Raw genomic sequence first — 14,599 nt, forward strand, 5'->3', positions numbered from 1 at the left:
AACCAAATCAAACAACCCAGGCTTTATTAAACATACAATCTTTTTCTGGAGAGGTGGTAATTAAACAATGAGCAGTCAGTTTAAATAACCAGAAAATCACCTAAAACCCATTTAACTACTGAATGAGAGCAGGCTCAACTTCAGAGATTCAGATTTGGTTAACATCTTATGGGGAAATTTGACAAATCTTATATCCATCTTTTCGCTGGATTGGCTTGTCACTGAAAATGTGATTATTGTATACATTGGTGCAGCTGCAGAGCTACTTCGGTAACAATTACATGTCTGTAAGAGTTGTCTAAGTGACAAAGAACAAGCTGATCAATATTTTACCACGGCGTTTTGGAACTGTCAAGCTAAAGTTAGCTAACGCTAACTGCATCCTCTGCTATAGAATAAACCCAATCGGTCTCGGTTACAGTTACCTTCCCCTCGTCAATGGGCTCCTGGGGGCCCGCGTCAGCCTCTGAAGGCGAGCTGGCCGTGCCCTGGTCCCAGTCTGGGTACGGGTTTGGGAAAGAGCGCTCCTCCATCTCTGCGTCTGAGGACAGCAGCTTCAGGCGCTTGGACATGTTTTCTCCCATCACAACGGCGGCCGCGGGGGGACAAAACACCGGCTCCGTCCCGCACACTGGGAGGAGCGGAGGTTAAAACACCGCTGTATGTTCTATTTAAAATGACAAAATAAATGAAGTCGAGGAGGACCAATTGCCTAATGTAACATTTGGACCTCACTGACCGGGGTGTGGAACACTGTCTACAGGTCGCGTTATATTCAGGCGCACAGACCTGGTCTTGTGTCGGCTCTTTGCGGTGGAGAGCGGCTCTATGTGCAGCAGTAGGCGGGCCGGGGGTTTGTGTTCTGCGGCTGGAGCAGACACAGACCCCGCAGTGCTCTGAGTGAGTGCCGATGTCCCCCCGGTCAGAGGCATCGGTGCGCCTTGTGACCGCTCATCGGTGTCTCCATCCTTTCTCCAGAACAGTGTCTTTCTCTAGATGCTCTGCCGCTCCACAGCCCACGTCCCGGCCTCCTCCTCCTCCTCTAGCCCGGCCTCCTCCTCCTCCTCTATCCCGGCCTCCTCCTCTAGCCCGGCCTCCTCCTCCTCCTCCTCCTCTAGCCCGGCCTCCTCCTCCTCCTCCTCCTCTAGCCCGGCCTCCTCCTCTAGCCCGGCCTCCTCCTCCTCCTCCTCCTCCTCTAGCCCGGCCTCCTCCTCTAGCCCGGCCTCCTCCTCTAGCCCGGCCTCCGCCTCCTCCTCTAGCCCGGTCCAGTGGCGCTGACAGATGGCACTGGCGCCTGCTCACATTCAGCACCGGTCACACACATACACTGACGACAGGGAGGGCATTACTGTACCGTAGAATCACAGTTAAGAACTTGAATTAGAAATAAAAAGTTAATGAAAATGGGATTTTTTGTTTGAGAGAGGAGCAGATGGTGATGGAAAGATGCAGTGTGCCAGAAGAGCCAACAGGGGGCGAAGTGGAAACCTGGGGAAGGAGCAGAGCTGAGGGTCAGTCAGTAATTGTGAGGGTCAGAGCAGAGGTCAGTTACATTTACTTGAGTAACTTTTTCAAGAAATTGCTCTTGAAATTGAAGTAACTTGCTGACAGCATTCCTACTTGAGTAAATAAGTGTTGGTTCCTCTTCCCACTGTGAGTAAGAAGCCAAATAAATCATTTCATATTGTCAACATAAAGCTTTTGTGTTTCTTGTACCGCTCCTTCAGATTAAAATTTTCTCATTTTGTGTCGATTCCTAAAAAAAAACACCTAGATTTTATGTATTATTTCATGTTTGGTCAATTTGGTTCACTTAAAATCACACTTACTTGAGCTTTAGTTTCTTCAAGTACTTTTTTACTCTTACTTGAGTAAAAAGTTTCTTGGACCACTACTTTTGCTTGAGTAATATTATACTTGAGTACAATTTAAAATGTCAGCTTTCTCCGACCCCTTATCCCCACCCACTTCCTTGTACTTAGTTGAGATTATTGGATTCTAAAAATGTCACATACCCACTTTTTTTTTATCAGTTCTGCAGTTTTGAACATGAAGTCAATGGACCTGTTTCTATTAATAAGCTTTTTTTTCTTTTTTAAAGATCAATATTGTGTTTTGTTTGCAAAGATAAAAATAATAATAATACTTTTGAGTTATGTCTGTGATTTTTAGCAGGGTGTAATGACCCTATCAGACCAGGGCGGGGCAGTAAAGCCTTGTGAAGACGTTTCTGCGCATGCGCCTTCGCGTTCATGCCACAACAACAATGGCGGCGTCCATGGCAGTGCGCTGGTTCAATGTGAGAGATAGAAAATGTCGTGTGAAATGTCTTCAGACGCTCGAAGCCTTGTTCTCCTCCCGAGCTGGAGTAGGCATCACGCGGGCCGAGGACGCACTCAAGGACGAGGGAGGTGCGTAAAGTGCCGCAGTGCTGCTTTATGCTGCAGTGTCATGAGGCTTTTTCATTCCTAATGTATTAACTTGGAAGAGTCTGACAAATGCTCGAGTCCAATCAAATATATAATATGTCTGAGATGAGAGGCCACTGATTGATTTGGACCTTTTTATTTACTAAAACAAAGTCCATCCAGTATTTGGGTCCTGTGTTTTGTGACTGATTTTACACACATATTTAACTTGAGCACTTTTAAAGCTGAATTACCCAACCTTTCCCCTATAAATGTTGTCTTTCTCTCAAAAAAGGCTAAAGTAAAAGTAGAATTTATGTGACAAAAATCAGACCACACACTGTCTTCATCTATATTAGAGGTTTTTAAAATAGGAAAAACTGGAATCAACCATATGTATTATTTATTCACGTATGTAAGTTTAGATTATGATGCAGTAAAACCTAAAAATCTTGATTGGACTGATTGACAAATTAAAATGTTGATCCACAATGGTTATAGTTTATCTACAGACATATTACATACTTTTCCACAAATTACAAAATACTTTTTTGTGCAGCTCAAATACAATTTTGAGGCAAGAAAATATTTTTAAAATGTATTTTTCCATCTTTTGTAATAGAATAGTCATTAGCATTTTTGATCTGATGTACCCAGTGTCAAACATAAATGGGACAAATATTATGTGCACTTCTACCACAAGTCAGAACTGTAGAATTTCCATTGTGTTACATACAGAAGATTTCTACAGTTGAGATTTGAGTTTGAACATTATTCTCCCAAAAGCATGTGCACTGCTCATTATTCAAGGTTTCTAATGGGAGATGTTATTTACCTGGATTGTTCTATATATTTCCGTGGAAACAAGCAGGTGATGTAGACCCCCCACAAGAAAAGTTACATAGTGCACCTTTTAATCATCCATCAACAATTTAGAAATTTACTTATTATTGTCTGGACTATCTGGACAGTATGTGTCATTTAAAATCATTAAAATATGGTTTTATTCTCAGAGAAAAAAAAGACTGGACCAAAGGCATTACACGTCCTCCAGGCAGAACGCCAAGCAGAAGCAGAGAGATCGGTCCTGATCAGCTGCCTCCCCAAAACTCACCTCAACAAGTTCCTTACGTACTTGTCCAGACACGGCAATATCAACAAATACTTCTTCTACGAAAGCTTTGTAAGTAATGCACTGCCACAGCGTTTTTTTATTACAGTGACCGTGTGTAACGGCAGTAAGGGAGCAGTATTGTAAATTGTCACTCACACACTCACACATACAGTATTATACATCAGGGTACAGACAGAGCTGAGCACAACAGTATTATAAACTGATAGGACAACATCAAGGATCCAACCACCAACAGTCTGGTCAATGCTCTAGCTCTGAGCTAGTGCAACAGTTTTTTAAATAAGTCATCACAAATACTACTATTCCACTCAAAAGCACTTCATATCACTCTCATTCACCCTCACACACTCACAAATTCATACTGACTGACTGGAAACATCCATCTTCTTCAGCTTATGCAGCGGCTCTACGCCAAGCTTCTCCCATGTGACTGAGCTCCTCACCCTATCTCTAAAGGAGCGCCCATCCACAGAAGAAACTCATTTTGACCGCTTGTATCCGCGATCTTGTCCTTTCGGTCATTACCCAAGGCTCATGAGCATAGGTGAGGGTAGGAACTTAGATTGACCGGTAAATTGAAAGCTTTGTCTTTCCTTCTTTACCACAACAGTCCGATGCATTGACCGCATCGCTGCAAACACTGCACCGATCCGCTTGTCAATCCCCCCCCCCCCCCCCCAACAGAGCCACAAAGTACATGTAGACTGGTTGAGCAAACAAGCTCATGAACCCTCGAGCACCTAATGGAGAGTATAGAGCTGGTCCAGTGTGACGAAAACCACTCTGCTCCTCCTGAATCCGAGGTTCGACTAACTATCGGTTGGATTCTCCTCTCCAGTATCCTGGAATAGACCTTAACAGGGAGGCTGAGGTGTGTGATCCCTCTGTAGTTGGAGCACACCCCTCCGGTCCGCCAGTCCAGAGGCACTGTCCCCGACCACCACGCGATGTTGAAGAGACGTGTCAGCCAGGACAGTCTTACAAACATCCAGAGGTACACAGAGCGGATCTTATCCACCCCCAGAGCCCTGCCACTGCAGAGTTTGCCAACAACCTCAGTGATTCAGCTTGGGTGATGCACGAGTCACCCTCTGAGTCCTCAGTCTCTGCTTCCTCTTAGGAAGACATGACTGAGGGATTGAGGAGGTCCTCAAAGTATTCCTTCCACCAGTCGAGGTCAGCAAATCAGCAAGTCTCTACCCGCACCATAAACGGAGTTTGTGAAGCACTGCTTCACACTCCTAAGGCGCCTTTCTTCACCGGAGTGTCCAAGACACGCGGCCGGAGGTCAAATGACAACACAACAATCTCGATCATTGCTCTCCGGCCTCGGGTGTCCTGGTGCCACGTGCACTGATGGACACCCTTGTGCTTGAAAATGGGGCCCATAGGGCCCTGCCGTTTCCAGCAGGGCCCCATGGGAAAGGCCCAGCCACCAGACACTTGCCGTCGAGCACCTACCCCAGGCCTGGCTCCAGGATGGGCCTCGGTAATGGCAATCTGGGCGACTTAACTGGCCTTGATATTTTTCTATTCATAAGGGGCTTCTGAACCACTCTTGGTCTGACCCTGTTTGCCTTGGGAGATCCTACCTGGGACTTAAAGCCCCCGACTACATAGCTCCTGAGATCATTCGGGCGCTCCACCACGTTTAAGGTGGTGGTTCAAGTTGTATTTATATTCCATGGATCTGTGAATAATCTTGTATTGGCCTGACACTGACATAGCACTTAGTTACAATTTTGTAAAAAAAAAAAAAAAAAAACTCCAAGTGATGAATGTAGGGGTAAAAATAAAAACATATAAATGACAATCTGCAGCTTGTGTTTTTTCAGTTTTGAACAGGAAGTCAATGAACCTGTTTCTATCATTAAGTTAGTATTATTATTTCATAATTCAAGTACTTGACATATACATATTTCATGCATAATATGAAATACGCATGACTGTTTCCTTTAATGTAAATAAGTCAGACCAGCATATAATACGTAAAATATTATCTATAATGTATTATTTAATACTGCAGATTCCAGTGGCTCAAGTGGTTGTGTTTACTTTTGTTGTGTCCTTAGGCAGGAACTTCCCCCACCTTGTCTAGCCCGTGGTACGTGCATGTGTGGCTGATGCTGGTCCAATGGGCTGCTCCTGACAGTCAAAGAGTGTCTGCATTATTCTTATGTGGCTGATTTCTCTCCCAGGGCACCTACGCTGTGGTGGAGTTCTCTGACCAGGATGGGCTGCAGTCTCTACTTGAAAGTGCAGTTGTCCCCAGCATCAGTCATGAATCTGTAGTGCCTTTGAGATCCAGACTACTGTCCCTGCGAAACACCAGCACTGGGAACACGGACAAACAGAGCGCCCCCCAATGTCAGCCGCAGAGAACTGTGCCCATCAACGAGCTCATCCAGCGGCTGTCCTCCTCCACCAGTGTATGTCAAGTTGATAGATCGTGTTCAGGTGGTGTTCATGTGATGTCATTACATTCTTAAGGGTCTAACAGTGTTTCCCAACCAGGGGCACAAGGAATGGTTTATGATTTTTAAAAGTGGGTGAAATTGAATAGTATTCGAACAAAAATGTTTTTTAAAGTGAGTAAAACTTCAATTAAAACTGAAGCTGTTACTGAACCCTTTGGAGTACAAACAAATTGTATTATTATGTGAAAAGACTCGTAGTTTTGTATTCTGATGTCTGATGTACTCTAATTAGTCTTAGATTACTCTAATTTTAAGTAGAAACGAGCTCTGCACAGCGGAAAATCAGATTTAAATTCCGCCTATGTTTTCTTTGTTAAATATATGAATGAGTAAAGCTGGTGTTTGGCGGGATGGTCTGATTGACCAGACCTGGCATTTGTTGGGGTTTGAAAGTTGAAAGTAAATTCACAAAAAAAATGTTTTAGGGATTTGTAATATAGCAAAAATGTCCAGGCGGAATCCATACAGTCTGACAGAATGGTACAGGCAAACCAACCAGACATTGTGGTGGTGGATAAACGGCAGAGGAAAGCCGTTGTGGTTGACGTTGGAAAGGAGAGGAGCTGCTAAAAAATAAATAAATATCATATATATATCAAAATGCCTTGACAGCTCTTATGTACGTTTTATTCAAAATACTTCAAATATAGATTTGTTCATTTTCTATTGCTTGTTCAAATGAATGAAGAGATGGCTGTTTTTAATTTACTGCCCTGGATCTGTCTTAAACTTGGTGCTGTTTGTTGACCCAGCTGGAGCAGCAGATCATCTCCCTGACAGAAGCCCACTCGCTGACGGAGGAGAACATTCGTCTGCGTTTCCTAATCTGCTCTCTGGTCAGTGACATCGCTGCTGCCTATTTCCCCGAGTGCTCCATTAGGCCCTTTGGCTCTTCTGTCAACGGCTTTGGAAAGCTGGGCTGTGACCTCGACATGTTTCTGGACCTGGATGCCATTGGGGCAAACGGCTCAAATACGGTATCTTTATCTTTTGTCAACAAAACAACAAACTGTAGAAAATAAAGTGTCACTACATTACTTAAATTACATTAGTATACTGAGTGTTAAAAGTTATGATCAACATTTTCACTGAAAGTATAGAAAGGTATACAGGACTGAACCAGGACTGAACCAGGACTGAACCAGGACTGAACCAGGACTGAACCAGGACTGAACCAGGACTACACCTGGACTACACCTGGACTACACCTGGACTACACCTGGACTACACCTGGACTACACCTGGACTACACCTACACCTGTACTCCTCATGTACTACACCAGGGCTACACAAGGACTAGACCAGGACTAAACAAAGACTATAGCAGCTAATCCAGGGCTAAACTGTGACTAAACTAGGTCTAAATAAAGGCATTAGTACAACAGTAGAAGGACGGAGCGCACATTTTCAAGAGAAAATAAAATTACTTGTGTGTGTTTTGTTTGAGTTCACAGCCTCGTTCCGGCATGTACATGGAGTATCAGATGAAGAGGAACAGTTCGGAGCGAGCGGTCACTCAGAGTGTCCTGTCGGTCATCGCGGAGTGTCTGGAGCAGTTTGGGCCGGGCTGTGTGGGAGTGCAGAAGATCCTAAACGCTCGCTGTCCACTGGTCCGCTTCGCCCACCAGCCCTCAGGGTTTCAGTGCGACCTCACCGCCAACAACAGGTACACACAAGTATCTTTCTGATCAGAATTAGATTTTGTATCCATTGCTCATATTGTTTTTTGTTTTATGTTCTCAACAAGAACAGTTACCATAACTTAGTCTTTATAGCAATGAAAAGAGGACGTACTGGAGTTTAAGATTCAAGATTTACTCAAGATTTAAAACAGGATGTATATTTTGTATTAATATATATTTTTAACATGCATACACATTTATTTACCAGAAAGGAACCTGGTCACTGTAGCAGCCAACACAATCAACACAATACAAAATGTCACAAAAGATGACATTGTAATAACAATTGCATTGCTCAAGAAAAACATTTCTCACCACGCTCTTTAATTTTGCTTATTGAGGGACACCAAAAATTAAAATTCTAAACTGTGGTGCTAACTTTCCCAACTAAGTGATGCACCAAGGTACATTGAAAAGTATTACGAGAAATGCGTGTGGTGTGTCTGTCAGAGTGGCCATGCGGAGCACTGAGCTGCTGTACCTGTTTGGAGAGCTGGACCCTCGTGCACGGGCCCTGGTCTTCACAGTGCGTTGTTGGGCCCGCGTTCACGGCATCACCAGCTCCATCCCTGGGGCCTGGATCACCAACTTCTCCCTGACCATCATGGTGGTCTTCTTCCTTCAGAGGAGGAGCCCCCCCATCCTTCCCACGCTGGACCGGCTCAGAGAACTGGCAGGTATGCTCTGGTCCTCTGAAGCAACAAGCTGCATTGAATGGAAGTCCTAAGAGACTCACTTTGGCGAAGTGTAAATCTGATCACCATCTAACCATCATTATGCTGTCCCTTTCAGCGCCTTCAGAGAAGTGTATTATAGATGGAAATGACTGCACGTTCACCAGGGACTTCCACAGGATCCAGCTAGAGACCAACACAGAGTCATTAGGTGTGACTTCAGCAATCATAACACATTTGATTCAGTTTTAGAAATACTAATTGCACTTTTTGTTACAGATCAACTTCTAAGTGACTTCTTTGAGTTTTACAGCACATTCCTTTTCAACAAAATGTCTATCAATATCAGAAAGGTATGGAAACATCTACCTTTGTCACTGCAATTTCTGTTGGGCATGAGAATATTGAACACTCTTCCTCTAGAGGGTGCTGTAACATCTGCACATGAACTTGTTAATGAAGGTCAGAATAAATCAATGCCAAAGTGCAAGTAGTTAAAGCAGGAACTGACAGGACTGATCAATAAACTCTGTTAAAGCAACTGTTGGCAAAAAAAAAATGTTTTTACTAAAATATAAACAAATATGTATTTCCCTCTTATTTAAAATTAAACCTCACCTCATTAAAAAAAAAAAAAAAGTTTAGAAAACCCTGCACCAGCACCAGACTTAAAGCAGTAGATCTACTTCAGTCATTACAATAAAGAACAGCAAATATGAAGAAACATTCAGTTCAGCTCTTTCATTATTTAGGGTGTGACGTTCGATTTCCCTCCAGTCCAAACCAACCCAAACTGCAGAACTAATGGTTTTGTGATATAATGAGGCCCTAACATACACACTCTTATCTCACAGGGCAAAGAGGAGCACAAGCCAGAGCTGGGGCCCCTGCACATCCAGAACCCCTTCGAGACCTCCCTGAACGTCAGTAAGAACGTCAACACGTCTCAACTGGAGCGCTTCGTGTCTCTGTGCCAGGAGAGCGCCTGGATGCTGCAGAGCGGAGGCACCCTGACGACGCTGCTCCTGCCATCTCAGATCTCTGCTGTCAGGAGCAGAAAGAAGAGGAAACGTGAACCTGCCAGCGAAAGGATCAAAGGTTTACTGGAATCTTTAAGGACCCAAAATAATGTGAAAACCAAATGAACCTATGGACAAGTCGTGTTTAGTGTTTTTCTAAGAAATCCATTCACAGTATGTCCACAACTATGCGTTTCAAATAAGTTCACAACACTCTAATGGGCCTGATTAAGATGGGGTGAAAATGAATATATTATTGATGGGTTTCAAGCTTTAAAAAAAATTCACTACCTGTTCAAAAAAGTTGCCACAGAAAAAAAAAAGAGTTAATATTTAATATGACCGCCTTTAGCTGTGGCTTAGTTTCAATAACCTTCTGCTCTATTAAAATATTTATTTTCATCCAGTGTTGCATTATTTTTCACCAGTTGATCTTGTGTTGATTATGTGAGAGAGTGACCACTGCACAAAGTCTTCTCCAGCTCGTCCCAAACACTCACTGGGGTTCAGATGTGTAGATTAGTCTCTCCTTAGATGTTTTCTCTGCTCGATGTCAATGATTTGACCCTTCTCAAACACACTGACATATTTTCCATGACCACGGGATTCGTCTTTCCACATGGTTGTTTCAGAAATGAGAAGCCGCTCACTGCATTAGTTCGGTTTAAAACTGTTGCAGCTGAAAGATCCATGCAACAATCATCTAAGAGAGGACATTTTTGCCTAGTTAAATCCAGGTGACAAGGTTATTTTTTTTTTGGACAGGCAGTGATACTACGCTGCCATGGCAATGAACAATTCAAAACACATTTGAATGAATGGTCAAAAGTTCCCAAAATGTTATCCATAATGGAAAAGAATGTGACTGACGCATCACCTTGTCACGGATACAATATGAATGATTTGGATATTTTCAAATGAAAATGTCATCATTGTATCTACTCTCTATCGGAGGGTGTGTTATCATCACATTTTAGAATCTGAAAACAATCAACACTGCAAATGATTCTCTTTTGTCCCATCCAAACAGTGTATTAAACTACTTTCATGAGAGTGTGAGTCAAGTATTGCATTTGGAGAAAGGTATTTTGCGCAGACCTTGCTCCAGGGTGAAGTGTTGCTTGAAATGAGTGTCTGACCCCGGAGTGGCCGGTCTGAAATCTCCCTGTAGCCTGAGCCTGGCTGTGCTCTGGACCTCTATCACTGTTCTCATGCTCTTATCAGCTGGAATGCAATGACCCTGGCGCGTTTCCCACAAATGGGTGTGTCCACTTCCACAAATATGATCACACTTTCAGTTAAGATGAGGTCAACAATAGTACAAAGCTACCAATTCGTACGCTCTGTTTATGTTTACATTGCATTTCAAGTCCGGCGAGCGTCTATCTATAGGCTCTCTAGGGGTCATCCACGCGCACACAATGACAGGACGGCCTATTGGAGGACGGGTCGGCAGAGTTATGTCCCAGTCAAACATATATGAGGGGTCTAACTGCATTGTACATCTTTAAAAAAACAAAAAGTAAAACACAAACTCATAACTCCCTCCCACTTTAGTTCTTGGATAAGTGGAAAGTCCTTGCAACAATGTAGAAAAGCTCAAAGCCGAGGTACAATTTTATTTGCAAGCCCTTTACCACCTGCTCGCCCCAGATGTAAAACCAAATCATAATCATTTCCATTCAACCAATTACAACATCAAAGTCCCTGAAGTGTTTTTAGAAAAGACTTTTGTTGACATTTTCGGTGGAGGATCTGCAATCTCCGTGAAGATGTTATTGCTTTGCCCGGAATGTTCCGCAGTATGGCATTAAACTTCCCTGTAAAGAAGAAGCATTAGACCAACTTACAGGTCAGATATGCGAAGAGGCATCCCCGCACACACTAACAATGCATGTTTTTCAAGATATTTTTTGTGCAATAAAAACCCCTGCGATTGAATAAAACAGGAATATATTTAATGCTATACTGCGGAATATTCCAAGCAACAAGCAGGTGGTGGACGGTCAACCTGAAAACGTACATAGTGTAACTTTATTGACCTTGTATTCATATTGATAACAGGATCTTGATCTTTGGAAGCTAACGTTTAAGGAAATGTTTTCACAATGGTTTGATTTCTGCAATATTGTAAGAAACCTCTAAAAAATATGGGTTGTACCGCACGATGAGATTTGAATATTGTCGTACCCAAAGCCAGTCTGTTATATACATATTTTTAGAGGCCTGGTTAGCCATGTGTAAACTGTTGAACGCACTGGGCTAAGTTTAGGTTTAAGCCTGTTGATGCAGCCTCTCCTTGGTCTTGGTGGAGCAGAGCCACAATGGTGCACAGTCACACTTGTTTGATTGGAATAAGGAGGTTGGTTTCCTGTTGGACAGAATGGAATGTGGCTCAATGTTCACCTTGCTCTGAAGCAGCAGGGTTCAGCTGCACCAAACATTCTCTCTCTCTAACCGCTGGATTCTCGGACATTCTTAAAATAATCCTAATTACAGCCCTGCTCTGGAGGTAAACTCTGCTGCACGGGCAAGGCCACATGAGGCACACAACTGGTGGTGTTCATATTGTGTTATGTTTTCGTCCATGTGCAGATTTCAGACGTTTAAGGCAGTTTGTTTTAATAGAAATGATAAAATGCAGCCCTATTAACATCTGGAACAGTCAAGACGTGTCTCGAACTTCAAACGAGTTACTCATGTTCATCAGACCTTTTTGTTAATGAAAAATGTGTTTTAAATCTGTCATAAGTTCAGACCATTAGAGCAGACCCCTCATACCCTCACATACCCTCACAGACCACACACAAACATATATATACACATGTATATACAGGTTGTCATATACTCGTGTGCATACTTCCTTGAGAAGATACACAGCTGATAAATGGGGTCATCACAAGTCAAAACAGACAGATGGCAGGCAGATTTGGATTCTTTATCGATTCCTTTTTTTCTTCTATTATTGCCATTTACGTTCCATGCTTTTTATTTATTGTTCAATTAATTTTAAGCTATTTGTTTGCTAAGTTAATTGGGGTTCTATCATTGCACCTGCTTAGCATTTGTTTGAGATATCAATTGGAACTCAAATGGCAAATGAATAACCCTCACAGACCCCTCATACCCTCACAGACGCCTCATACCCTCACAGACCCCTCATACCCTCACAGACCCCTCATACCCTCACAGACCCCTCATACCCTCACAGACGCCTCATACCCTCACAGACCCCTCATACCCTCACAGACCCCTCATACCCTCACAGACGCCTCATACCCTCACAGACGCCTCATACCCTCACAGACCCCTCATACCCTCACAGACGCCTCATACCCTCACAGACCCCTCATACCCTCACAGACCCCTCATACCCTCACAGACCCCTCATACCCTCACAGACCCCTCATACCCTCACAGACGCCTCATACCCTCACAGACCCCTCATACCCTCAGTGATACCCTCACAGACCCCTCATACCCTCAGTGATACCCTCATAGAGCACTCATACCCTCACAGACCCCTCATACCCTCACAGACCCCGCATACCCTCACAGAGCCCTCATACCCTCACAGACCCCTCATATCCTCAGTGATACCCTCATAAAGCACTCATACCCTCACAGACCCCTCATACCCTCAGTGATACCCTCACAGACCCCTCATACCCTCAGTGATACCCTCATAGAGCACTCATACCCTCACAGACCCCTCTTACCCTCACAGACCCCTCATACCTTCAGTGATACCCTCATAGAGCACTCATACCCTCACAGACCCCTCATACCCTCAGTGATACCCTCACAGACCCCTCATACCCTCAGTGATACCCTCGTAGAGCACTCATACCCTCAGTGATACCCTCATAGACCCTTCATACGCTCACAGACCCCTCATACCCTCACAGACCCCTCATACCCTCAGTGATACCCTCACAGACCCCTCATACCCTCAGTGATACCCTCATAGAGCACTCATACCCTCACAGACCCCTCATACTCTCACAGACCCCTCATACCCTCAGTGATACCCTCATAGAGCACTCATACCCTCACAGACCCCTCATACTCTCACAGACCCCTCATACCCTCAGTGATACCCTCACAGACCCCTCATACCCTCAGTGATACCCTCATAGAGCACTCATACCCTCACAGACCCCTCATACTCTCACAGACCCCTCATACCCTCAGTGATACCCTCACAGACCCCTCATACCCTCAGTGATACCCTCACAGACCCCTCAGACCCCTCATACCCTCAGTGATACCCTCATACCCTCAGTGATACCCTCACAGACCCCTCACAGACCCCTCATACCCTCAGTAATACCCTCATACCCTCAGTGATACCTTCACAGACCCCTCACACCCTCAGTGATACCCTCATACCCTCAGTGATACCCTCACAGACCCCTCATACCCTCAGTGATACCCTCATACCCTCGATGATACCCTCACAGACCCCTCACAGACCCCTCATACCCTCAGTGATACCCTCATACCCTCAGTGATACCCTCACAGACCCCTCATACCCTCAGTGATACCCTTATACCCTCAGTGATACCCTCACAGACCCCTCATACCCTCAGTGATACCCTCATACCCTCGGTGATACCCTCACAGACCCCTCACAGACCCCTCATACCCTCAGTGATACCCTCATACCCTCAGTGATACCCTCACAGACCCCTCATACCCTCAGTGATACCCTCATACCCTCAGTGATACCCTCACAGACCCCTCATACCCTCAGTGATACCCTTATACCCTCAGTGATACCCTCACAGACCCCTCATACCCTCAGTGATACCCTCATACCCTCGGTGATACCCTCACAGACCCCTCATACCCTCAGTAATACCCTCATACCCTCAGTGATACCCTCACAGACCCCTCATACCCTCAGTGATACCCTCACAGACCCCTCATACCCTCAGTGATACCCTCATACCCTCAGTGATACCCTCACAGACCCCTCACAGACCCCTCATACCCTCAGTGATACCCTCATACCCTCAGTGATACCCTCATACCCTCAGTGATACCCTCACAGACCCCTCATACCCTCAGTGATACCCTCATACCCTCAGTGATACCCTCACAGACCCCTCACAGACCCCTCATACCCTCAGTGATACCCTCATACCCTCAGTGATACCCTCACAGACCCCTCATACCCTCAGTGATACCCTCATACCCT

At 44.6% G+C, this 14,599-nt stretch overlaps 2 protein-coding genes across 2 annotated transcripts in view; one reads left to right on the plus strand and one right to left on the minus strand.

Annotated features, from left to right (window-relative positions):
- Positions 1-1,038, minus strand: part of lancl2 (LanC lantibiotic synthetase component C-like 2 (bacterial)) — a 4,482-nt gene extending 3,444 nt beyond the window's left edge. The window contains exons 1-2 of the mRNA XM_072451122.1: positions 790-1,038; positions 426-631 (exon numbers count right to left, since the gene is read on the minus strand). Coding sequence (XP_072307223.1) covers positions 426-584 — 159 coding nt within the window. The 5' untranslated portion in view covers positions 585-631; positions 790-1,038. The remainder of the gene's footprint in view (positions 1-425; positions 632-789) is intronic.
- A 1,198-nt stretch (positions 1,039-2,236) lies between these two features.
- mtpap (mitochondrial poly(A) polymerase) lies at positions 2,237-9,536 on the plus strand. The gene is made up of 9 exons (XM_072451123.1): positions 2,237-2,411; positions 3,422-3,591; positions 5,742-5,972; positions 6,773-6,997; positions 7,475-7,686; positions 8,153-8,379; positions 8,495-8,587; positions 8,656-8,729; positions 9,231-9,536. The coding sequence occupies exons 1-9, from the start codon at positions 2,237-2,239 to the stop codon at positions 9,519-9,521; spliced, it is 1,698 nt and encodes a 565-aa protein (XP_072307224.1). The 3' UTR covers positions 9,522-9,536.
- The last annotated feature ends 5,063 nt before the right edge of the window (positions 9,537-14,599 follow it).

The sequence above is a fragment of the Eucyclogobius newberryi genome, unplaced genomic scaffold, assembly GCF_026437365.1.
Source record: "Eucyclogobius newberryi isolate DKJ021-1_F unplaced genomic scaffold, fEucNew1.0.hap1 SCAF_18, whole genome shotgun sequence".
NCBI classification, from domain to species: Eukaryota; Metazoa; Chordata; class Actinopteri; order Gobiiformes; family Gobiidae; genus Eucyclogobius; species Eucyclogobius newberryi.

What these genes read in the sequence shown, in the direction of transcription:
- mtpap (XM_072451123.1), top strand. Translation starts at nt 2,237, where the DNA reads ATGCGCCTTCGCGTTCATGCCACAACAACAATGGCGGCGTCCATGGCA. An exon ending in CGCACTCAAGGACGAGGGAG is followed by an intron (nt 2,412 to 3,421) that starts GTGCGTAAAGTG and finishes TTTTATTCTCAG; the next exon opens with AGAAAAAAAAGACTGGACCA. An exon ending in GGGCAAACGGCTCAAATACG is followed by an intron (nt 6,998 to 7,474) that starts GTATCTTTATCT and finishes TTGAGTTCACAG; the next exon opens with CCTCGTTCCGGCATGTACAT.